Source organism: Fundulus heteroclitus, chromosome 21, assembly GCF_011125445.2.
Source record: "Fundulus heteroclitus isolate FHET01 chromosome 21, MU-UCD_Fhet_4.1, whole genome shotgun sequence".
NCBI classification, from domain to species: Eukaryota; Metazoa; Chordata; class Actinopteri; order Cyprinodontiformes; family Fundulidae; genus Fundulus; species Fundulus heteroclitus.
Window position 1 is genome coordinate 10767986 of NC_046381.1, and position 24479 is coordinate 10792464.

The following is a 24479-nucleotide window of genomic DNA, read 5'->3' on the forward strand; positions in this document are numbered from 1 at the left end:
ATTTTTTAGTAAATTATCCAACATTAAACACAGGAAACAGTAAAAAAAAAAAAAAGATAAACAAACAAACCCACAATTTACCAAATTATTTTGGTATGAAAGCACAAATGGAAGAAAAACAAGCCATGACCACAAGCATTTTGCATGAGACTGTCATCTAGCTCTCACAGTAAAGTGTGAAAAAAATACCAAACACATTATTTTTTCTAATTATGGCATCTTGGGAAAAGTTCGGTTCCATTTGGAAAAGTCACCTTCAGTGAAGAAGCTCTTTTCATGCAAGCGTTTATAATTCAACAGCTGAGGAATCAGTTTGCTTGATAATAAACATTACAAAATTATATATGTAGAAGGCTAAATATAATGCTATATGATACTGACCAGCATACAGGAATAATAGCAAATAAATGGGAAAATGTTGGAACAGAAAAGACAGATTGAAAAGCAGTTCAGCAGCTCTCGCTTGGCAGTGGAAACATCACACCCGTACATTTACAAAAAATAATACACTATGTGATGTACAAAATAAAGGTTAGCAGCAATCAGGATATTTAACACATTCAGTCCAAATGGTATCTTCAAGTGACAGGAATGATTAGTTTGACCGCTCTGGATTTGTTTTTTATAGTCGTGAATCTTTTTCTATAGAGGGAAGAGGAGAAAAAAAGTCTGGGGTGAGTGGTGTCTGTTGCAATGGCTTTCTTCTGGAGTCTGCAGGTGTAAATGTACATAAGAGAGGACGGCTGTGATCCAATAACGCGTTGCGCTGACCTCACCACACGCTGCAGGTTCTTCCTATTCTCCTGAGAGCAGCTGGAGAACCGCACAGTGCAGCAATGCACCAGGAAGCTCTCCATCACTGACCCGTAGAGGTCTGTGAGCAGCTGGGGACGAAGGAATGTGCTTTATCTTCTTGAGGAAATTGCCTTTTTGGCCTTTCCCCACCTGGTGTGAGATGTATTTGTTCCAGGTGAGGTCAGCAGAGATGTGGAAACTCAGGAATTTGAAGTGATCAGCTCTCTCAACCTCCTCGCAGTGCATTGGGAGAAGGGTGAGTGTGGAGATGTTAGAATCATCAATAATGACCACTTTTGTCTTTAAGACGTTGAGGTCCAAGTTATTTTTTCCAGCTCCACAACGTCAAGTGCTCAGTCAGCAGACTAGATATCAGAAATCAGACATACAACAGTGATGACGTCAGCAAACTTGACTATGGTGTCGGAGTGAATGAGGGATCACTCATGAGTAAATGTGAAATAGAGAAGGGGGCTGAGGACACATCCCTGGGGTGTCCCTCAGCAGTTGGGCCTGTCGGGTCGATAGCCGACCCTGGGATGTTTTCGTCAAACCGTGTTATAACCAGCTCACAGTAATCCAGAAAATTTGCAGAGGTTCGTAGCTTTAACTCAGCTATGTTGCTGAGAGCACAGGATATTGACAATATGAGGCTTGCTAGGTTTATGAGGGTTAGATTTGAGCGTAGCATGAAGACCTCCTCTCTTTTTTCTTTCTCTGCCACTGGCATCTGCACCTCTGCTGCAGGGTGAAGGCTTTCTCTGTAATTCCAGGACTATGAAATCCTAATTTATGCTTCGCTACCTTTTTGATTTTATGAGTGTAATAAAAGGGCCACTAACTAACTATTAACATTAGACTTAGACTTTCTTTATTGTCATTTTGTATGCACAGAGTGCATACAGAACGAAGGCCTCACCATTCACGGCATCACCAATATTTTTTTTGTAAATGTGGTATTTCATAATGAATGGGTTGCTTTATTTTTCTTTCATTTATTCTGAGAAGAGTTTTCATAAGTTTCAAGTTAAAATATTTTTTGATGATTTTTTTTAAATATAGTGTTTGGTTATTTAAAAGGCATGCACAATATATGGTATGGTAACCTGCTAGGTATTTATTTATTTATCTATTAAATTTGAGAATTTGAGTTATACCTATTTCATTAGATGTGTGGGTTATTGATCAAATTTGCCGATGGGTACCCTTCTTCTTTTGGCTTGAGCACAGCCTCAGAAAATATCCGTGCACGTGTTTGTCCTGATATGATCTGTGAGCCGAACTTCTCATTCTGCACGTACCGGCCAGTGAGGTGCAGGAATTCATCTTCTTGGCTGAGAAAACATGGCAGCTCGGTTCATTTAAATTCCAGGCCTCACGTTTACACACTGCCGTCTGACCCCCGCGTGCCTCCGTGAGCCTCAGTATCCACCAGAGGTCCAGAGCAGCCATTGAATTATGGGTTGATAGGGAGTCTATGGGGTTGGTTGCCTGGCAACCCGAGCGGGAGGCCTGCTGATAGGGAGATTACCAAGGTCTCAGATAAAGTCCCTTCTGCCATGAATGTCTGCTTATCATGGAGCTGTCTGAGGAAGAAATGTCAACTATTAGCCCTCCCAAAAACAGAGAAAATAAGATGTACAAAACACGGCAGGTGCCTTGCAGCAGAGCTTTTCATCTGAGCCAGCAGACGTTATTTGACATCGACGGGATTGCAAAAGGAGTGCTGAAAAATGTGTACCGTGTGGGTTTCTCGCTTTGAGGTGCAACAAAACACCTCGTGAACCTGTTTTCACCGTCCCCCCCCTCTCTGTCTCCTCCCTCTGTAGATGGAGTGTTTGGAAGGTGCCAGGAGTTGGCTGGGGCAGACCTGTACACGTACGATGTTTCATCCTCCGCTCTTCAGCGCCTCAGGATCCTCCTACAGAACCTGGCTCACAGAGGTACAAACCGCCTGTCTGTCTTCGTATTGAAGAGCTTTCTGTTGCGTTCGTCATCTGTCAGTGCGGGTCTCGCGGAGAAAAAAAAAAAAGCCTTTCGGCGTGAGGAAAGCCAAGTCAGCCAAGCTGTCTCTTTGGCAGGCTCAACGCACTGCCACAGAGCCAGAACGGGTCATTTGACTCATATCAGCCCATTGTTTGGCCATCATCGCTTAACTCCAGCCGCCAGTCTTGTTGGCTCTCGTGCTAGTTGGGCGTTTAGAGCTAATTTTGTGGATGAGTAACTTTGAGGTGTGCAGGGTAATCACGTCTGTCTCTCCCACCCACTCAGTGGCTGATGATGAGCTTTAAAGCGGGTTACAGCTTAGAGCAGTTAAAAGGCATCTATATGATGAACACGAGGGGCCTTGCAAGGATGTTCACGCCCGTTGAATCTTTCCATACACTGCAAAAACAGAACTCAAAATAAGTAAAATTTTCTTGAAATTAGTGTATTTGTCCTTGATTTGAGCAGGTAAATAAGATTATCTGCCAATGGAAAGAGTAATTTTAACCCTAAAATAAGATAATTAGATTTAATGCAATTGAAATAAGTTGATGGAGATGAGTTGTTCCTAGTTTAAGTGCAAAAATCTTATTCCGTTGGCAGATTATCTTATTTACCTGCTCAAATAAAGTACAAATGCACTCATTTCAAGACAATTTTAGCTTATTTCAGTTCTTTTTTTGCAGTGTATGTTGTCACCCATCAGCCACAAACCTCAATGTGTTTTATCTGTGTTTTATGTGAGAGACTAACACAAATGAGAGCAGAATTTGTAAAGTGAAAGCTAGAGGATGGATGCAGCGTCATTCACTGCTCTAAAACAACATTTTATAGAACTACATTATACCGCAAATTACAGCTGCAACCCTTTTGGGGGTTTCCCTCTACCAGTTTTGCCCATTTGTCCACTACGGCTCAGTCAGACTGGATGGAGAGTGTCTGTGAACACCAGTTTCCCGATTCTCAAATGGATTCCGGCCGGGCCGTTCCTGCACATAAATACGAATCGAGCTAAACTGCATCTCTAGCTCTGGGTATGTTTACTATTGCTGTCTAGCTGGAAGGTGAACCTCTGTCTTGGTCTCTACTCTTTTGCGGACTCTCGCAGGTTTTATTCACGTACTGCCCTGCGTTTAGTTGCGTCCATGCTTCAGAAAAGCTTCCTCACAGCCTGGTTCCCTCACCACCATGTGATGGAGATGGTGTGTGGTGTGTGAAGGATGACATGCAGTGTTAGTTTTTCACCTCCCATTTCTGTGTAGCGGTGTCTGTTACTTGGCTTTCTGGCAAACCGCGGACAGGACTTCCTGTCCTTTGTCTTCTTGCCACTCTTCCACAAAGGCCAGAGTTGCAGACGACAAAATTAATTGTTGTCGTGTCAAAAGATTCTCCCGCCTGAGCTTTGGATCTCTACAGATTCTCGAGAGTTACCGTGAACCTTGTGAACTCTTCTCTGATTAATGCTCTCCGTGTCAGTTAGATTAGGAGGACCACCGTGTCTCGGTAGGTATACAGTTGTGCTATACTCTTTCCAGTTAGGACATAAAAGTGATTTCTGAGAAGGTCAAAAGTTGGATTGCTATTTCACAGCCTAATCCTGCTTTTAACGTCTCCGCAAATGTTTTTGAAGAAACCTCTGAGGCTTTCACGCAAAATCTACATTTATACTTTGCTAAAGTTTCATGCGGGTGGACTTTATTTACTAATAAGGTGACGTTTGAATATAATTGGTTGCCCTTTTTATTAATTCAGAACCTAATAGTAAAGGGGACTGAATACATATTCATGCAGCACTTTCTTTTGGATTTTATTTAAACAAAATTAGGAATTCATGTATTCTTTTCCTTCCACTTCACAAATAATATCTGCTTTATGTTTGTGCATCAGATAGATGCCCAAATAAATAAATTGAATACGCAACATTTGTGGTTGTGTCATGTTGAAGTGTGAAAACGTTGCATGGGTATAAACACTGTGATATATCATACATCTGTATTTTTTCTAACGCCTTCATGAAAAAAGGGGCTACATGGATGAATAAGAAGAGAAGTCGGAGGGGAAATTGTTTCTTGATTTTCTTTAACTTGGTGAAAGCGACGTTCTTTTTCGCCATATCACGTATTTTAAGAGGGTCATCAGAGTGTTCTGGAATATAAATTATGCCTATTTTGATATTCATGGCCGGTTCAAATTGTTTTTCTCACGTGTGGAAATGATTGCATCATCCAGGGAGTATGCAATAAAAATCCAGGGGACAAAAGCCCCAGCTAAATTCTTATGACAGTCAATGTTGGAAAATGTGGAGGAAATTGGTGGAATGTCATTTACTTGAGGTTTCATGTCTTCATAATATACAAATATGTTGCCTTGACGCACAAGTTTCATTTAATGACAAACAGTGTTCAGTCTGTGCTGTCAAAGCAATTCATTAATATCTAATGAATTACTTAAGTATGGTTATTACATCTGCTGCTGCTGCAAAAAAAAAAGAAAAAAAAACACCTGCCTGCAAATAGGTTGCACATGAGCATGGCATGATGAATATTTTTATTATGATTAGCAGCAGGTTAACAGAAAACTGTTCTGCTTTTTGCTCCTGCACCGACAGTTATACCCCACCAGGGAGCAGTAGAAACCTTTAACAAGACCGTGACCGCAGAGGTCCACCGTCCAAAATGGGTTTGCAGGCCACTCTGAGCCTGATATTTTTAAGCAGGCGTGACCAAATGTCGAAATTTATTAACAGGTGTGGGTAACGCAGGGGGGAAAAAAACAAACGATGATTATTTCAAACCAGCCTGCATATTCATTATAATTAATTCCTGGAAATAAACGAATGAGAGGGGATGTGCATTTTTTTTTTAAATACCTCGTTTGTTTTTCATTCCTTAAATGCTTTTTAAAAATTCTGCTTCTTTGACCTTGTGATTTATGACAACCTTTTACAGACATGACATCATCACTTTGAAACATCCCGCCCCCTTCGCTGTCTGTGAGACTCCCATCCAGAGACAGAGAGCGTTATCTGCCGTTTAGTCCACAATGTGCAGTTAACGCTCGGTGGTATGTTATTCTTATCAGCTCAACAGCTATTGAAGTGTCATCTTTGAGGTGTGTGGGTTTGGGGGGGAGGGGGGGGGGGGGGGGGGTCCTTTTTGAGCTTAGACAGGTTTGTAGAGACCATTGTACTGTAAGCTAAATTGAAGAGATGAAGGGGAGAGGGGGAAAAAAAACAGGACGAACATCAATGGAATCGATTTACAATCCTTTTTATCTTGCATCAGAGCAGGTAGAAATCACACAATCTCTACTCGGTGCGCAACACCAATGTCAGTCGGATCAATAGAAATTGACCCTTGAACAAAGGGGGCTTGGGTTGTCTGGATGTGTCCCCATCGGCGCAGCACGTTGTCTGGTATTAAATTTTCATCACAATACCTGTGAATGCAAGGCACACTCATCCATCTGCAAACGACTTTTATATTTTACAGGCAGCACCCCAAGCAAAGCGGCTTCAGCATTCACCGTGTGCAGCCACAGTCGGTCCACACGGTTTGTAGCCACGCACGCCGTTGTCACACTGCTTAGGACTCATTAAAGCGTCACTAAATATTTGTGTTTGCATAGCCTTATGCTGAGAATGACTTCAGTCGGTCCGGTTAATTGAATTTGATATACAGTCTTTTGAAATGAAATGTTTGCCTTGCACCTTCCTAAACGTCTACCCTGAGCGAACATTGTTCAGTTAACGACAATCACCAAGCAAGCAGTCTGTCAGCGTCTTCAGGCTGAAGCAGTATTGTGGAGGTAGGAATAAGAAAAATATATTTCTTTACTCTCAGCCATTCCAAGACCAATGAACATGTTTAACCTCAACGCCATATTTGCCCCTTCAGAGATTTCTTCAGTTTTGACTTTTTTTTAAAATCATTCTTAAATGGTTTAGATCATCAAACTGTTTTCAGTATAAGACAAATATAATCAAAATTAATACAATAGCAGTTTTAAAATTATACTTGAATTTATTAAGGGGAAAAAACTATTTAAGCCAATCTGGTCATGTCTATGTAAAGCTAGTGTCCCTTAAATCAAATAACTGCCATCCAGTAAAAAACTAACAAAGTTTTCCAAACCAACCCTGGTTGATTACCCCAGAAAATTTGTATTTTTCTTTGTACAAATGTTTTAATTCAGCCACGAGGGTTTTATGCACACAGACTGCCTGTTTAAGATCACACCGAAGCTTCTCAATCAGATTTAGGTCCAGACTTTGACTTGGCCACTCAAAAAAAAAAATCCTTTTATTTCTTTGGGGAGTATTTAAGGTCATTCTCCTGCTGCGTAGCCTGAGTGCGCTTAATTTTAAGGTCGTAGACAGATGGCCACACATTCTCTTTCAGGACTTTCTTGTCCAGAGAATCAGTAAATCGAGTCTTGCATTCTCTCTTGTTCTTTTTTGTGTGCTTTTAAAGACACAGAAACATTTAAATGTGACAAAATTACAAAACAGAAAAAAATCTGGTTGGTTGTAAACTGGCCTGCGAATTTTTCAGTTTCTCATTAGAAAAATTGCGGCTATGTACCCTTAATATGACATAGTTCAGCCAGTTTTAAACTTAAGTGCATATAAGACAATACCATAGAATATAAAGCTACGTTTGAGAAAAATACAATATTAAAAAAAGATTAATGAATAAGTTGTAAATTTGATTGTTGCACTTACAATATAAACGTAGGTGATGTCCATAGATATAGAGACATGTCGCTGACCAGCTACACTAAACATATCATTTTATGATGCATATTTTACAATGAATTCATTTAAACTGATTTTGAAAGTTTCATGGTTCAAGCAAACCTTATTTTAAGTATTTTTACTCCACATTAGGCCTACTTTTATGTCAGACTATTTCTCTGCCCAGTTACACGAAACAATATTCCTTGTTCAATGTGCCCGACAAAGTGGGTACTTTTCTCAAAAGAAATTTCTGTATTGAGTCCCATTCTTGCCTTCTGCTCTCTGGTGGAGGATCTGGTGGAAGTCCAAGATAGCTGCACTCACCTGCTAAGAAGCAGCGTTTTCAAGGAGTACAAAATAATTTCTTCGAAATGGCTGCTGGAAATGAAATAGCCATCCGTTGATTGTCTAAACCCACTTATCCGTGCAGGATGGCAGGGGGGCTGGTACCTATCTTCAGTCACTGGGTGAGAGGCAGGGTACACCCAGGACATGTCGCCAGTCCATCACAGAGATACACACACACGGGCAATTTGGAGAGACTGGTTAAGCTGACAGTCATGTTTTTGTACTGTGGGAGGAAGCTAGAGTACCCGGAGAGAACCGACACATGCACAGGGAGAATGTGCCAACTCCAATGCAGAAAGACCCCAGGCCAGGATTCAAAACCCTGAAACTTTTTCCTGCAAAGCAACAGCGCTACCAACTGTGCCACTGTACAGCGTGAAATGAAACGTAAAACAATTAGAACTAATGGGTTAATGCATTCTTTTTAATTGTCTAGGCGATAAATACAAGTTCAACTCCTCCCGGTCAGTAGGTGGTGCAGTCACGCTCGCTGCTGTTTGCCAGCTGGTTGTTGGTTAGCATGCCACGTTAGCATTAGCAAACATTTAACTTACCTGTCAAGAAGGAAATTGACAACCTCCGTGTGGCTTCTGTGCCCCTTTGCTTCCTTGAGTCGGCACCAACACTCAAAAGCTCGGCCGATGGCGATTGGCTTTTTTTTTTTTTGGGTCCACTTCAATCTGGGAAATGTAATGCAGAGATGAAGCCATTTCTCATCTCTATCAGGAAACTACTAACCTGACTCTCGCCAGATGGATGTAGTTCCGCCGAGCTCCACACATCCATCAGGGATTGCTCCATCGGAGATGTATTTCAGAAGTAGGAGCTTTATCAAAAATCCTTGCATATGATTGGATAAACCACTTGTCCGTCATTTACTGACGTGCTACTTCAGCCACTCGCGTCAAAACCAGCCCATGATGCTGACGTTAGGGAAGATCAAGCTCTTACCAAACCTGGTCGGGAGAAGGACGAAAACATCGTTTCCACAAACAAAAGCCTTCAAAGCCGTTCTACGGCGTTCTTTAAAAAAATTAATATTCTGTAGATTGGACAACACTGATGAAATAGCATCAATGTTACCTCTTGCTTCCTCGCTGCGACCCGCCATTGTTGTCTGAATCCAAATAGTCACTTTTCTGATATGTCACATCCTGCCCAGCAAACCTAATTGGCTCGTCCATTTTATGTGGTATTGAAATCCCTCCCAATGGCAGCAGGTGGATGTGTGGAGTAGAACTAGATCCATCTGGTGAGAGTCAGGTTTATTAAACTACTGCGATCTGGCCTTAAACCTTAAACCTTAGCATCGTCTCATGTGACTTCAACCTACTATTCCTATTGGTGCAGAATCCTTTCTTGTTGACATTGGCATCCTAACCAGAACTAAATATTTAAATATTTTAGACCTGTGTAAATTTATAAAACAATATACATTTTTCTGTAAAATTTATATTTTTACTCTGCACAACTCTAGATATTCTGTGGGTGTATTATTTTTATTTATTTATTGTTTTGATGAAAGATTTGTAGCTATAAGCTTTAACAGTAACACAAAAATGTAACTTACCATATCAATAAATGTTTTAATCTAAAACATTTTTTGAAACAGTAAATATCAAGAGTGGTTTTTATGTGTATTCTAGGGGTTAGAGCAGAGATTTCTGCCATGTGTTTTAATAATAATAATAAATTGTATTTATAATATATATATTTTTACATTTGGAGATAAGCACCAGCAACCCCCGCGACCCCATGAGGGATTAAGTGGTTTGGAAAATGGATGGATGGATATTTTTACATTTCAAAGAAGTCTCAAAGTGCTAAAGTGTTTCAACACGATACATCCTTTTGGATGGTTTTTGCAAATGGGGGAGTCGTGACCTAGTGGTTAGAGCAGGGCACATGCATCACACAGCAATGGCCCACTGCTTCAGATGGGTTAAATATAGAAAACAAATTTAATTGGAGTGTAAAAACATACAATAATAATAATAGTATTATTATTATTATTATTATTATTATTATTATTATTATTATTATTATTATAAACACATGGCCATAAAAACCTAATATATCAGTTATGATACAAAAATGCAGATATTTATTTATCCAATATTTTCAGCCTGTTGTTTCCCATATCAGGCTTTAATGGGTTAGTAGGGGGATTTGGGCTTTACCAGCTACAATTCAATATTTCTCACTAATGCCAATATAAAATCACCTCATTGTATTGTGTTGTAATGTTTGCTTGAAAACGCTAATCTTCATTTACTGTAAACGCTCTGCTTTCTGCCACAGCTAATACACAGTTGTTATAGACTGAGTTTTATTGTAGCACAAACTAAAGAGCAGACAGCGCTCGGCAGAATGCACTACAGCATGAATCCTTTCAGAGAGTAATTGTGATTTAGTTGATGGACCATGTTAAACTACAGTGGCCTGAAGTCGATTGTCCTCTCGACCTGCACACTACAGCAGATATGTTCTCATTGCAGAGACAAGTTAAGATGATGTGTTGTGACATTTGTATTAACTTTATTGACAAGAGCTGTCCATCAAGTTGAATCATTGACCATAAACTGACATCACAGAAACGCTCCTATTTTAACTTTATTGCAAGTACAAAAAAAAAGAAAGAAACCTTTCAGGGGAAGAAAACGGCTAAAAACAGACTGTTCCTTTTCAACCAGGCTGGAAAGTGTTGCAGAGTTCACAAAGTCACTTACATGCACGTGAAAACTCTGGCTGCTACTAAGAAAAAAAAGGTACAGGTCAAGCTGTTTCTTAAATTTTCTTAAAGAGAGCCATGAAGCCAAACAGAATCGTTCTTATCGGTTTTTAATGTCAAAACAACCTTTTGCTACAGAACCAGAGCTCTTTAATTTAGTTGCACTTAAAATCCAATAAAAAAAAATTATTCAATTAAATACAATTTTATTTATATAGTGCAAATTCACAACACATGTCACTTTATGAAGTCAAATTCTGTCAAATCATACAGACAGAAGGTCAAAAAACATCACACTTAGACACACGCCCTGGTCCCTCTTTGTGTTTCAACATGTCACTTTCCCTTGTCCCGACAACAGCGCCGTTTAAAGCTATAGTTGGTAATTCTGTTCAGAAACTCTTTTTGTTATACTGGGTGAAATGGTCCTTACATCCTGACAGTAGTCAATACATTACATCTCTGTGAAAGCTGCAGGACTGTAAAAACCAATCCTGTCATTCGGTCACAATGGAAAGAGCTAACCAGATGCCTTTATGTCTTTTCCTGCCCACGTGCCCCTCTGGCACTTGAGTTCCAGGGGTATCACCTTATCTACTGGGTGTCCCACGCCAATATGTCTGCATGTCCCTTGTTACTTTCTACTTGCTGGCTGTGCGTGCACACTTCTGTTGTTTATGTATCCGTTTAGCTGCGGTGTTAGCTGTTCGTTGTAGCTACGCTTCAGTGACGTGCGGTGAGGTTCATAGCTGGTGAGGCACTGACGTCATCAGAATCAGATTTGCAAATAGATGCATAGATTGACAGCAGTTTACAGGTTATGTTTCACTTCTGCATCGTTACACATACAAACTGTAGCTCACAAAACACACATTTCCTTAAAAAACAAAACAAAATAAATGTTATTACTGTCTTACCTTTACTTATAAATGAAGTCCATGCGTCGCTCCTTCTGCACAAAAACATCCGTCACTTTGCGATAGAAGTCCTCCTTATCTTCCTTCAGTTTTAAAAGTCTCTCTGTCTGAATGGAGATCACTGCCAGGGAAGAAAGCCTTCCTTGATCCGTCCTGTTCCTGCTGTATGTTTTCAGTCTCTTCAGGGCTGAGAATGACCGCTCCACTGACGCTGTAGTAGCTGGCACCGTGAGCACGAGCTGGAGCAACTTTGTCGCCTCAGGAACAGTTACAACAAGATCCTTCTCGGCCAAAAAGTTGAGAAGCTGTCCAGGAGATTTGCATTCATCCCTCACCGTTTTTGAGGGATGAATGCAAGAGAGGAAAAAAATCACTATCTCTATTATAATCTATCGCTGCACTTGACTTGCTTCCCGAATCGTTTAGCCTAGCTTGCTGTCACTTACTCGGCAGTTGAGGAGTGAACAAGACGAACGTCTGGGATCTTGAGCGCCCCCTGCCATGAGGCAAGAGAACTGCCTGCCTCACCTCGAACCTGTTCTCTGCCGTTTATAATCGCTCATTACACGAAACACGTTACACAAACACAGTTGGTGACAAAAAGCACTGTACATTATATACATAAGCTAAATTATTGGAAATAAGTTCAAATATTAAATTTGTTTAAACCATTTTATTGACGCCGTACAGCAACATGCTCTCTCCGCTTAGCAGCCAGCGCAGAGCCAGGGGTTGCGCAATCCAAGGTGAGGCAGAGCTCGCTGCTGCCTCACCGGCATCGCTTCCAAGCATTTGAATGGAAAAATAAGAAAATTCAGCGATTTTGAACAAATAAAAATCGAAATTGGTGAAGCTACATGAAAAATAAATATGTTTTAGTACAAACCACCGGATGAATATAACAATTTAAATTACTTTATGATTATATATTTTCTTTCTTTCCATGATGGCTGGTGAGGCACTGCCTCACCTGCCTCCCCTGACCGCACGTCACTGCTACGCTTCTCTCACTGTATACTTTGAAAATTGCTGAGAGCCGCAAGAAGCAAACTCTGTACAAGTTTATGAGAAGAAGAGACCTCAGTGGAAAGAAATAAGATCATGAAATCCCCCTGAGGAGAAGAAGAGCAGGTAAGATGGTCTTCCTCTTTAAAAAGGGACTTACGTTTCTTGCTTGTATTTCCGGAAAAATCGCCAATTCTACCTTTAACCTCCCCACCCCTCATCCACACACTTTGCCCCAGCCAGCAGGGACTCTTGGCACCACCTGATTTTGTGGCAATTTTCAAATTTTGTCTAGGGGCAGGATGATGCTACTACATCGGGGTGAGTTACACTTTAAATTCAAATCAACCTCTCCTCCCTAGGAAGCACAAGGCGACAGTGGAAGGGAAGACTCCCTTTTAACGGAAGGAGACCTCAGTATAAATAGAGGGCTGTCCCTAGTGGCTGGTGGTTAAGTGGACAACAAAGATAGACAAGGAGGATAAACTGTTGATGCAGTTGGCCAGAACTTGTTACTTTAAAAATAACAGCCCACATATAACTCAAAATCAGTGGCAGCAAAAAGACAAATATTGCGTGAATGATAACAGCAGCAATATAACTAAAGAGATGGTCAGGAAAGCTCCAGCCCCTGTGACTATGCCTATAAGCTTTGTCAGAAAGGAACATTTTGACCCTCTTAACTTTTAGCTTAGTTTTAAATGTGGTTTCTGGATCACAAAAGGAAAATTGGTTGTTTCAAAGAAGAGCAGCCTGATAACTCAAAGATCTGGCTGCCATTCTACTTGTCAGATCTCCAGGGACCATCAGTACAGCTGCAGTCTGAGAATGAAGGGCTCTGCTGGGAATATATTGAACTTTGTGTGTTTTTTAAAGTAGGGTGAAGCTTTATCAGATAAATAATTACAGATTCCTTACTGGATTTAAAACTGAGCCAATAAAGAAACACTCAAAGTGGAGGATGATGATCTCCCTTTATGTCTCAACAGGAATGCTCTTGCAGAGGCAACTGTTCTTAGTAAAATCCCAAATAATAATGGAGCCCAGAAATAACAAAAGCATGGAATCACTCAGAAAAAGATGTTACTAACTTAATACAGTGCCAGGGAAGGTCAAGGTTATGACAACATGTTTATTATGGGATTTAGGGACAGAAGTCGACATCTGTTGTCCACCAAAGGTTAAAATTGGTCCATTGTCTGTAAAGAGATATTTGGTACTTCGAAGAGTTTGAAATATACATATTTGGTAAATTAAATATGATTTATTAACATTATTATTCTTTCTAAAAAGAACTTTAACACATAAATACACCGAGCACATTGCCAAACCACATGTTGCATGTATTAGAAGACTGCATCGTAAAACAGTCCATCTGATTAGATTAGCCAAGCGGCACCGAGCACAACAGGGTAACTGTACCATTTTAAAAACTAGAGCTATCAGACTCCTCAGTTTACAGATAGTCCATAAAATATGATGCAACTTGGTGGTAAACATCGATGTGTCAGAAAATGTGTGTCGCAGACATTTATTTGGAAATACATGTATTTTATCAGCCTGAGATATGCTCAATATTCTGACGACAACTATTGTAACTATTTTACAATTCACATTTGGATTGATTAATTATTAACCTTAAAATGCTTATTCTTTACACACAATTTACAGCTATTAAATTATTATTATTATCAGTATTTAAAGGATTAAGTGTATATGTTAACAAAAATGAAGAAAAATTGTTATAAAGATTATCATTGTGAAGTATTATGTAAAAAAAAATGTACTGTTTTTTGCTGTTTGATTTCTCAATGCAGAGTTTTTTTTTGTGTTCATGTGTCAAACTCGGAGTGACACATTTCAGTTTGACTAATTAGGTTCAACTTGCTGCTAAATTATTCACAGTCTTTTCAATTAATGCCTTTAAAATCAGTTGGCGGACAGAAGAAAAGGAAGGGGGAAATCTGCATTTCAAAAACACCAGATGAAGCAAGGAGACATGTAGACAGGATATCATCTAATAGGCTTTGAATATGAAGGAGACCCCCCCCCCCTCTCTCTCTCCCTGCCTCCCCATGTCACACAGAAAACAGGAGGCCAACTGAAATATCATGCTTGTTTGAAAGCTGTTGTGCTAATGGCAAGGCGTTAATTAACCGAGCCGTTTGCCCGAGCTGGGATGTTACTGTTAACAGGCAGAAAGTGGCAGCACTTGATGACGAAGTCTGCTCTGGACTTATCGGGGACATTGCATGACATTTGACTCCTCCGTGCCAGGTTAACCAGCCTAGAGGTCCTTTTAGAGGAATCCAGTCATAAAAAAGCCACATCAGTCCTCTCGTCGGCTTTTTGCTGCACAAAATAGCCGTTTTTTGGCAATGTAATTTGTGTCGACATATCTTTTTCCCCTCAAGTGTGCCCATCAGAGGCTCAGAAAACCTGGTATGTATGGAAATTAGTGCATCCCCGTCAGGAGAGGGGGAGGGACGGAGGTGTCACAGCTAGTGAAGCTAGTCTCACCCCTGTTTGGGATGCAATAACAAATTTACTCTGAAAGCGTTTAACCAGCTGCGGTAAGCTGCAGGTAACATATGGAACGCCAGCCCCTGAGATCCCCACTGACGGCGATAATAGCGTAAATGATCATCACTGTGGCAACGTATAGTCCGTGGGCCCCACGCTGGGTAAGCCACGGGTAGTTAACTGTCATTGTTGTGCGGATGGATGGCTTAGCTGCGTTCCAGAACGGTGACAACATACGCTGCTTTGTGCTTCGTTCAGCGCTGCCAAGAATGACTGGAGGCATCGGTGGATCCTCTGCATCGCTCAGATCCTCATCTGTGCTCATGAATGCCTTTGAAAATATCTTGTGTGGGCGAGAAACCAGGCTAATGAAGACATTCTGCGGCACTGATACTCCCGTGTTTCGTTTTTTTTCTGCCGTGACTCCTTAGTTCATTGATATTAAACACGTCCGCGTCATTAACAGCAGTGTTGTTCTTTAGATGAGTCCTGCAAATAAATCGTAATCTCTACTGCAGCGCATCTAGTTGCATCTCATTAAAAAAATGCTTTTTGTGCTGAGACTGGAGTGCTCTCAGAGCGCATCTTGGCTCTGATGGAAAGTATATCATCTAAGGTATGTCGATCCGCTTTGCCGATGGAATTCTGTGCCTCTTGGCATGTTGGGAAAAGAGCCACGTTTTGGGTGTCTGCTTTGCTTGGGTAGCTCCATCTGGTCCTGGCACCGCTGTGCTTCGCCCCTGCCCAGGAGTTCTGCATCACAGCTATGTGTTGGCAATTAGCAGAGATGTTGGCAAGGCACGAGGCCACAGAGCGCCGTTCTCCTCGGGTCTGTTGAATGGCTGCTGTATGTATCTTTGTTTCTTTACTGTATCTCTACAGCGTTTTTATGCCGGGCGCCGTGTATGTTAAGGACCAGAGTCAAAGGAAGCTCAAAACATCATTTTAGCAAATATGAAGGGGGCTGCAAAAAAGGGAAATCCAAAATTATACAAAACATAACTTGGGATAAAGATAATTAAACTACTCAATGAAGGCTAAGAGATGCATTTGGTAATACCAAAGGCAACCACAGGTAAAGAATAAAACGTATCCTCTTAAAGCAAAAATCAAACTCAAACAAACAATTTAGCAAACAAAGTTAAAGAAGTGGAATATTTAACATTAAGTTTTGGTTGTTTTTGAGACTGCTAAGCCTTCCTATAGTAATACTGATATATCTGCCTAAATACATGTTCCCTGTATTTCTTGAATTTAATGTATTATTTCTAAATTGGCTTAATTCTGTGCTGTTTATTGGGTCCAACCGAGATCGGTCCCCAGCCCATCCATCATGGGGTACACACAGCCAGGCACACAGGACAAACAGCCATACACACACACACACACACACACACACACACACACACACACACACACACACACACACACACACACACACACACACACACACACACACACACACGCACACACATTCAGAGTATCCAGTTCACCAAACATACATGTTTTTTGAATACCTGGAAAGAAGCCATAAATGCATCGTTAAGGAGAACGTAGGCAGAAAAATCCCCTTTTTTCCATCTATTATCATTTAACTGTTATTGATCTCAAACAATTATGGATTGACAACAATTGTGAAAAAAATACTTAAACGTATCTCTGTATCTATTATGTTTTCTAAAGTTTGATTACCTGAGGTTATTGATTATGACTTATCTTAAGATGAAAGATAAAATATTGTCATTCATTGCAGGAATATCAACTGACAAAGTCATGAAAACAACAAAATATTATATACCAGCTGAATCTAAAGTGGTCGAAACTTAACATCATCAACATGTCACCTCTACTGAGTTAGTTGGAAACAGGCATTGAACTCATTAGGTTTAACCTGTGCTGCTACCATTCAGGTTGATTAATTGATTCAAAGGTGCGCACACAAATATACGTGTTTTTACATTTATATAATTTTCCCAGATCAAAGGCTTTCCATAAAATCCAGTCAACCCTGCTTCTGCTCCTGTTTCCATGTTGTGTCAAGCTCCATCCACTACAGTAGTTTCTATTAGTAGACTGCCCAACATAAACTTGTGCAGCACAGCTTCCTGTCAGTCACAGCATTTTGTTTTTAACCTTAAAAGAGTTAAAAATTGATTTTTAGCAGTGGTGGACAAAGTACTTAGTTCATCACTTGAGTGAAATTACAGATCCTACTGGTCTAATATTGCTGCAATAAAAGTAAAAGTAGCTCTGTCACATTTGTGAGTTAAATAAATTGGAAGTATGTGCTTTCAAAAATACTTCAATTGTATTTGAAGAATTTTAGTTGAGTGCAGTTGATAATAATTGGGAAAATATTTTGCTAATTTGGACAGATCATTAAGTCCAAATACAATAATAATGCATCAGTCTTTTATAGCGCTTTTCTAAAGACTCAAAGATGCTTTACAATTTCCGCCATTATTTATTGACTCCTCTGTCTTTCACTTGATGGTTGACACGCCTCTGTTGTTCTGCACCTACGGTCCCTCCAGACCACCACACTCACACAGTCACGATTCTCAGATAATAAGATAAGATAAGAAATCCTTTATTGTCCCACAATGGGGAAATTCAGGTGTGACAGTGGCAAAAGACACAGACAGAGGTACACACAGCTCATAGTAGTGAAAAACAAGCTAATCTAATCTATTCTAGTCACTTCTATAGCAGTAGAGGATGAGCTTTATCAGAAATGGCAAAAATAAAAGCATAAAAATAAATGCCAGAGTAAATTTTGCACAATTATTGATAACATGGCATACTCAGACGCAAAATGATTACATATTAAAGTTAACAGTGAAAGAAAAAATGAGGAAAAAAAAGAACACCAGGCTATTTACAGAACAATATGAAATAATATGCAATATGCATGATAGTACAGCAGCATTTGAAAGTAGCTAAGGGGTCCACAAGTGTACCTTAGCATCTGAGAGACATGGACAAGTTGGATTTTTCCCATGGACGCAACAACAATATGCCATTGGGCGGGGATCTAATCCTGTGAACCAATGGTTGCATGGCGAACATCTACCCTTCATTACTGCTTCCGTAACAACACAGCATAGATATAGTGTTTTTATACCAGCACACCAGCCACACTGTGCGCTTAGATTGGTGGCACAAATATAACGTCACAAATATATGCAGCCCGCCTTATCTGGGCACCCCCAATGTACCTGTAACATTAGTAGAACAAAAAATTCTTCTTATTCTTCTCCCACCAGCGAGTTTACATATCCATATCACCACCTACCAGATAGGGATGATGTGTGTAATTTTACAATGTGTAGATGAGACTAAAGAGACAAAGACTACATTTAAAACACAGCCAAATAGAGGTAATAAGTAATAAGCCTTCATAGAAATGTACTCAGTTTACTTCATTACTGCCTATGTCTGGTTTTTAGGCGTTGTTTTTTATGTTTTACTACATATTCAGGTGGTTTAAGGTGTTTTTGTATATTAAGATCTGGAGATTTGAACATCTTCAGAACCTGAATTCCATCTCACATTGAACCAATTTCATCATAACTTCTTTCCAGGATTGACATGGCGGGATGACATTACTCAGCAGGTCGTCTCCAGAGAGCTCTCCAAACTGAGGAAGATCCCGCTACGCCAGAAGAGCCCATCTTCGGACCGGCTGACGAGTTACAGCAGCTCCAGAAACAGGAAGCTGAGGCCGACGCAGGCAGAGCTGAGCGGAAATCTTCAGCAGTACCTGGCGGGTTTGGGCTTTGTGCCGTATGCTGACGCAAAGCAACAAGAGGGAAATCAAGCTGTGATTCAGGTGAGATTCCAACACTTGGAACAAATACCTGTGATAAGTTTGACAGAAAAAGGTTAATCAGTAATTAAAGTAAGACATTTGGTACGGTTGTGCCATCGGACTTTTAAATCGATTCAATTTCTAGATCAATTTATTCAGATTGCGCTATATTAAGAGCAAATGAGTTACATACTTTTCATTGGTTTATTTTTGATATATAAGGACTTTTACCTTCTGTTGAATACTGATGTGTGCTGGTCAACCACATAAAATCCCAATAAAATGTATTATACTTTATAGCTGTGCCTTGACAAAACATGGTTCTTTATTAAATGTGAGGGATGAATACTTTGGCAGAGGCCTTTACATCTCCATTCTCAATGCAACACCTCAACAAAAAAATGATTCCTCTGCCGCTATAATTATAAAGGATGTCTTCCTACAATATCCCTTTTGCAGAGGAGTCATTTATTGTCTTTTGTGTGTGTGTCCTCTTGTCCCTGCCTTGCTTTTGTTTCTTGCTTTCTGTCCCCTCTCTCCCTCCCACTGAGTGGGGACCCTTTTTACAAAAAGGTCCTCCATCACCCCTTTACATTATTCAACTATCATATTTAGGGTGGACATCCCGCTTTGTGCAAGATGTGCCTGGAATCTCTTATATGCGAGCTGCTTCCTGCTGCTGTGTCACCGCATCCATAATGCAAAGTTAAAGAGTTCAGGACCTTCCTTATTGATGGAACGGGGTCCTTTGTTGTGCGGCATGATGGAAAGAGGCAAACATGGTTAGCATGAATGGCAGAGCACCTCCGTCTTGCTGTGCTAATGCCATTATGGGTCTCTGTATGCTGGCAGCGGAAAGACTGACATTTTCTCTGTATACATTTGAAAGACAGAAAATGGCACCGAGGGAGAGAGCTAGTATTAGTGTTGCAGTGACATGGATAATAATGCTTTTCAGTGCATCAGATGTACTGTATGCTGTGTGCGTGGGCTCGTGTGACTCAGATGGAAAGAATGATTCCCCCCGTCCTCGCAGGACGAAATCACAAAAGAGAAGAAAAGACAAAAATCACACAGTTTGGTGCCAGTATCAACTCCATCTTCATTGCCAAATGGTTAAAAGGACCTCTAAATGTCTGTGTACGTAGCGGGCGCATTGTAATGCAAATACACGTTTCATCATGTGTGAAATATGAACTCGTAGGGGTAACTTTGAAATCATTTTTTCCCCATTTAGATAAGGGATTGCTTCTGCTACTCAGGCTGGGGGGATATGCTTTTAAAGTTTGTGGTGTGTTGTGGAAATGCATGAAATTACTCTTTGAGTGACACTATCTCATCTGGGATTTCCATAATACAATTTCCAAGGGCAGTTGTCTTTGATCTAGAATCCCTATTCATATCCTGTCCTGTCTGGTGGAGCCCAGGTTGCGGCTCTTCTTATTCTGAAGCTTGTCACATCAGCTCTGACCCCCGCTGCAGCTCATTTGATGTTCTTGTTGAGCCAAATAGTTATTGAGGAGACCCGGTCAGGTTGAAAATGTATCCTGGGAACATTCCCACATCAACGCTGCAAGAAAAGTAAAAAAAAATAAAATAAAATGTAACGTTTGCAATCTATGTTAGCTGATGTAGACGGATGCTTCCAAAGTTAAAACCTTAGCGTAGCGCGGTAAAAAGTTATCCATTTTATTTTCCACGTTAACACCTGAAAATCATGTCAAAAGCCTTAGCTCAACGTTCTAACTTGCTACCTATGATATTTCACACATTTTGTGTTTGAAGTTAAATCCAGCTGAGTGTGGTAGGAAGCTGCCTAGATAGATATCAGCCTATGACACTTAAAGGGGCCCAGTCACGTACTATGACGTCACAAATTTTAATGCTAGTAGCTCACTCTGGTTGCATACAAAGGTTTTCCGACTAAATTATCGCACCCTGTTGGCTTGCCGTAACAAGACCATGTGACCAGAGATATGATTTTGCACATTGGGCGCATTGAGTAAACAAGGAGAAGCGACATCCCACTTTCGGATAGTTCTGTGGTGCTGTTGGGAGCCTCGTGCAAAATTTATTTTCAGGCTCTAAAAGGACTAAGTAAACAGCATCAGGACAAAGTGTCAGTGTACATTGTTTTATATGATGAAAATATGTTTTTTGTGTTTTTTCTAATTTTTATTGTGCGTGATCAGGTCATTTTAAAATCAAATGTTAGCATGGCAACATGGTACAGATATTGTTGTATCCACTGCCATTCAATGTGATGAGTAAAAATCTTAATTTAGTGCGTAAACGTGACCAACCATCCGCTTCTGGCCGGACATATGTCCACTTTTCATGTTCTGTATGGGGCATTTGGAGGGGATCCGTAGATAAATGGAATTGTTCGGGTTTTTGAGGTTTTTCCTTAAAGGAGCAGACATAACTTAGTGTTTCAAATTGAAACAACACACAACTGGGAACTGTCATATGATTGGCTCAGGAACCAGGAAGTATGCACGGGATACACACTGCACCGAAGTAGTTCCGCCCTGTACCTCTAATATTGAAAGAAGAAAGACTTGACTGAGATGCTGAATGTGAAGACTGATTGTTTATAGGGAATGTTACAAATGAGAATGATTTTGGTAAATCTTACAGTAGTTTTCTCACTTACTGCTCCGTTAAATTAACTGGTGCAATGCATGGAATAAGACAGCCTCTCTTTCATGTGTTTCGTGTTCATCCCCGCGCTGCTGCCTTGTGGGTGGTTCATTAATATGTGACTCCCTTCTGGATACCCCAGACAGAAAGTGAAAAGTGGACATGTCCGTGCAAAAGTGGATGTTTGGTCACCTCACATGACGAGCTACAGAGCTCTCCAGCTTCTGACGCTAAAACTCAAAACATGCTCTTAGTGTGATGCTTTTAGGAATAAATTTAGGTATTTAAAAAGTACAATCAAGGCACTTGAAGAATGCACTGTTTTATTTTTTTTAAAACATTTTTTTTTTTTTTTTGCTATATTTATGCTTATGTTCAACTTAATACCTGAAGTCTTCAAAACTCAGATCCAATAGTAAAGTTGACACATAAAAATAATGTATCGACATTGTTCAAAATAAATAGAAATAAAAGAAAATATACCAGAGTTTGACAAGATTTCCAAGATTTTGGTTCCAACAAGCTGATTCCCAGATTGTTATTAGAGAAAAACTTCACATGAGATAAATTTGGACAGTATTTGTCCAACAAAGTCTGTCTGACAGATATTTCAGCTCATACATCAACTGGATTCATGAAAATGGTGTCCAAAACATTATTATTGCTCTAAATGTGACTGCGGAAAATGTTGTTGCAGAATGAAGACATCACACCCGGGGCTCTGAAAAAGCCCAGCCAGCCAAAACCAAAGCAGGCCTGGAAGGAGACCACCGTCTACAGCCTCCAGAAAGGAACTGGCCAACCTCCAGTGACCAAAGTCATTACCAAGAGTGGAGATGGCAGACACCCCAAGCTCAGTACAACCTACCCGGGCCATGAACCTGACAGGAGCAAGCTCCTCTCCAACCATCTGCAGCAGCTTCTTCCAGGGGCACTGGGCCCTCAGCAGGGTGTTACCGGTGGAGAGCCTGTATGGCCAAAGGGGAAACTCCACTACCTCAGCTACCTGCAGCCTGCTCAGAGCAATCATGCAGACCCACAGATTGCTTTTGGCTCCCGTACTGCAAAGCCTGATCTTGACAGACTGCTCTTCAAGGCTGGCTCAAATCGGCTTCCTGCAAAAAACCCACCTAGCGTCACGGATGGTAGGTGCATCTGATTTGCGGCTTTTCTTTCAAGATTTCACACTCCAGTTTGAGATTCTTTGCTATATATGCATGTTTGTTGTTTTTGTTTCATTCAGAACAATTAAAGTTCTGAATGAAATATATATCTGAGTGAATGTCATGTCAGTTTTGGACCTTTCAACCGTTCTTTATCCAGGTTTGAACGATCGTATAACGCAACTTCAGTGAATTTAAAAACAGGAAATGGGTGGCTTGGTTTGGATATTTTGCAGATTTTCTCAAATCCCCACTAGGCCATAATTATAGACAAGCTCAAATATATACAGTACATCCACCCCTACCAACGTTTGGTTAAATTCCTCTCAGCAATTTGGAACATCGTGGGGATTATTTAATCTGGTTTGTTTCCAGACAAGGACCAAGAGTTTAAGTGCTTTCCAAGGATGTCCAATGCCATCAAGGTCCTGGTTCATCAATATGTGCAAGTTTGTGTAAAGCACTTTAAAGTGGTCGGCATGACAGTAAAAGTGTTTTATAAATTCAGTCTGTATATAATTTCATCCCACTTGTGCAATGCAACAGCACCGCTTGCAATGAACCGGATGCTCAGCGTGATTCTGCCACCACCATGTTTGACAGCTGATGTTCAGTTTAAGCCTCACATGATGCCGGTGTTCCTTTGTAATTCTTGAGTTTTCCTGTCTGATCATGATTATTTCGTTTCACCTATTGTTGACAGTCTGGATCTGATGGCTGTTGCCAAGACACAACTTGTTTGAACAGAGAAATTATCCCAAACACATCAAAACTAGTGTTCGAGAGGATAAAGTAAGATAATAATGACAACATCCAAATTTGTGATACCTAAGGACACCCAAACGACAACACGCTAAAGGTCGGTCTTAGTGGTATCAACTTGGATACATTAAACAAGCAGGAAAACCTACAGATTCTTTAATCCCACTTCAAAGCTGAATGCTAAATGGTTGAAACTTGGACACAGTTGGGTTAGGACAGGACGATAAGCCCAGACTCACATCAAAACTGGTTTTTGGGATGGATAAAGCAGGCTTACATTGAGTGTCTGTAGGGGCTTCAAACTTCAACCCTTCTGCACATTTGATGATTAATGCATGAAGCCCGGTCTGTGCCAGGAAACCCTCTAATTTAAATGATGCCGGAAGCTTTTTGATAAAAAGCAAGTGGTCAAGATGCTGCATGCTAAGGGACATTTATCTGAATATCGTTCAGAGGTGAGTAAAGTAGCCAAAAATTGTACTCAAGAAAGAGTAGCACTACATCCGCCTGTTTTTATTCAAGTAAAAGCAAATAGTTGCCAACTGAGAAATTACTCAAGTAAGAGTAAAAAAGTAATTGGTAAAAAGGCCACGCAAGTACTGAGTAACCAATCAAAACAACTTCTTTTAAAATGATGCAATCGGCCAGGTAGAAATATTAAGCTATGCATAAATTCTGGTATTTTAAAGACTAAAATAAAATAAAAAAATCTATACACAAATAAGAATTACAAAGCAACACATTCAGGCAGAAGAAACACTTTAATAAACAAGGTTTCTCAACATAACATCATTAAACCAGTGCAGCAGTTAATGTATAAACAGCATGTCAGAACAGTGCAAAGTACTTCCAATGACAATACTTGACGTTCACTTGACCTCAAAATGGCACAAAGAGCTCAGCAGACAGAAACTAGCAGAGAAGTGATACTTCTTAATAATATTACACAAGCAAAGGTAAGATGTACAGTGCCCTAAAACTACTCCCAAAAGTACAGTTTGTTCAAAATGTTACTGAATTAAATGTAACTGGGTAAATGTAACTAGTTGCTAACCGC

General features: G+C 40.3%; 1 protein-coding gene across 1 annotated transcript in view; it reads left to right on the forward strand.

Moving 5' to 3' along the window:
* ptprn2 (protein tyrosine phosphatase receptor type N2) overlaps positions 1-24479 on the forward strand; it is a 212557-nt gene that overhangs the window by 40896 nt on the left and 147182 nt on the right. Inside the window, exons 3-5 of the mRNA XM_036125606.1 lie at positions 2625-2738; positions 18628-18875; positions 22195-22642. Of these exons, the coding sequence (XP_035981499.1) occupies positions 2625-2738; positions 18628-18875; positions 22195-22642 (810 nt within the window). The remainder of the gene's footprint in view (positions 1-2624; positions 2739-18627; positions 18876-22194; positions 22643-24479) is intronic.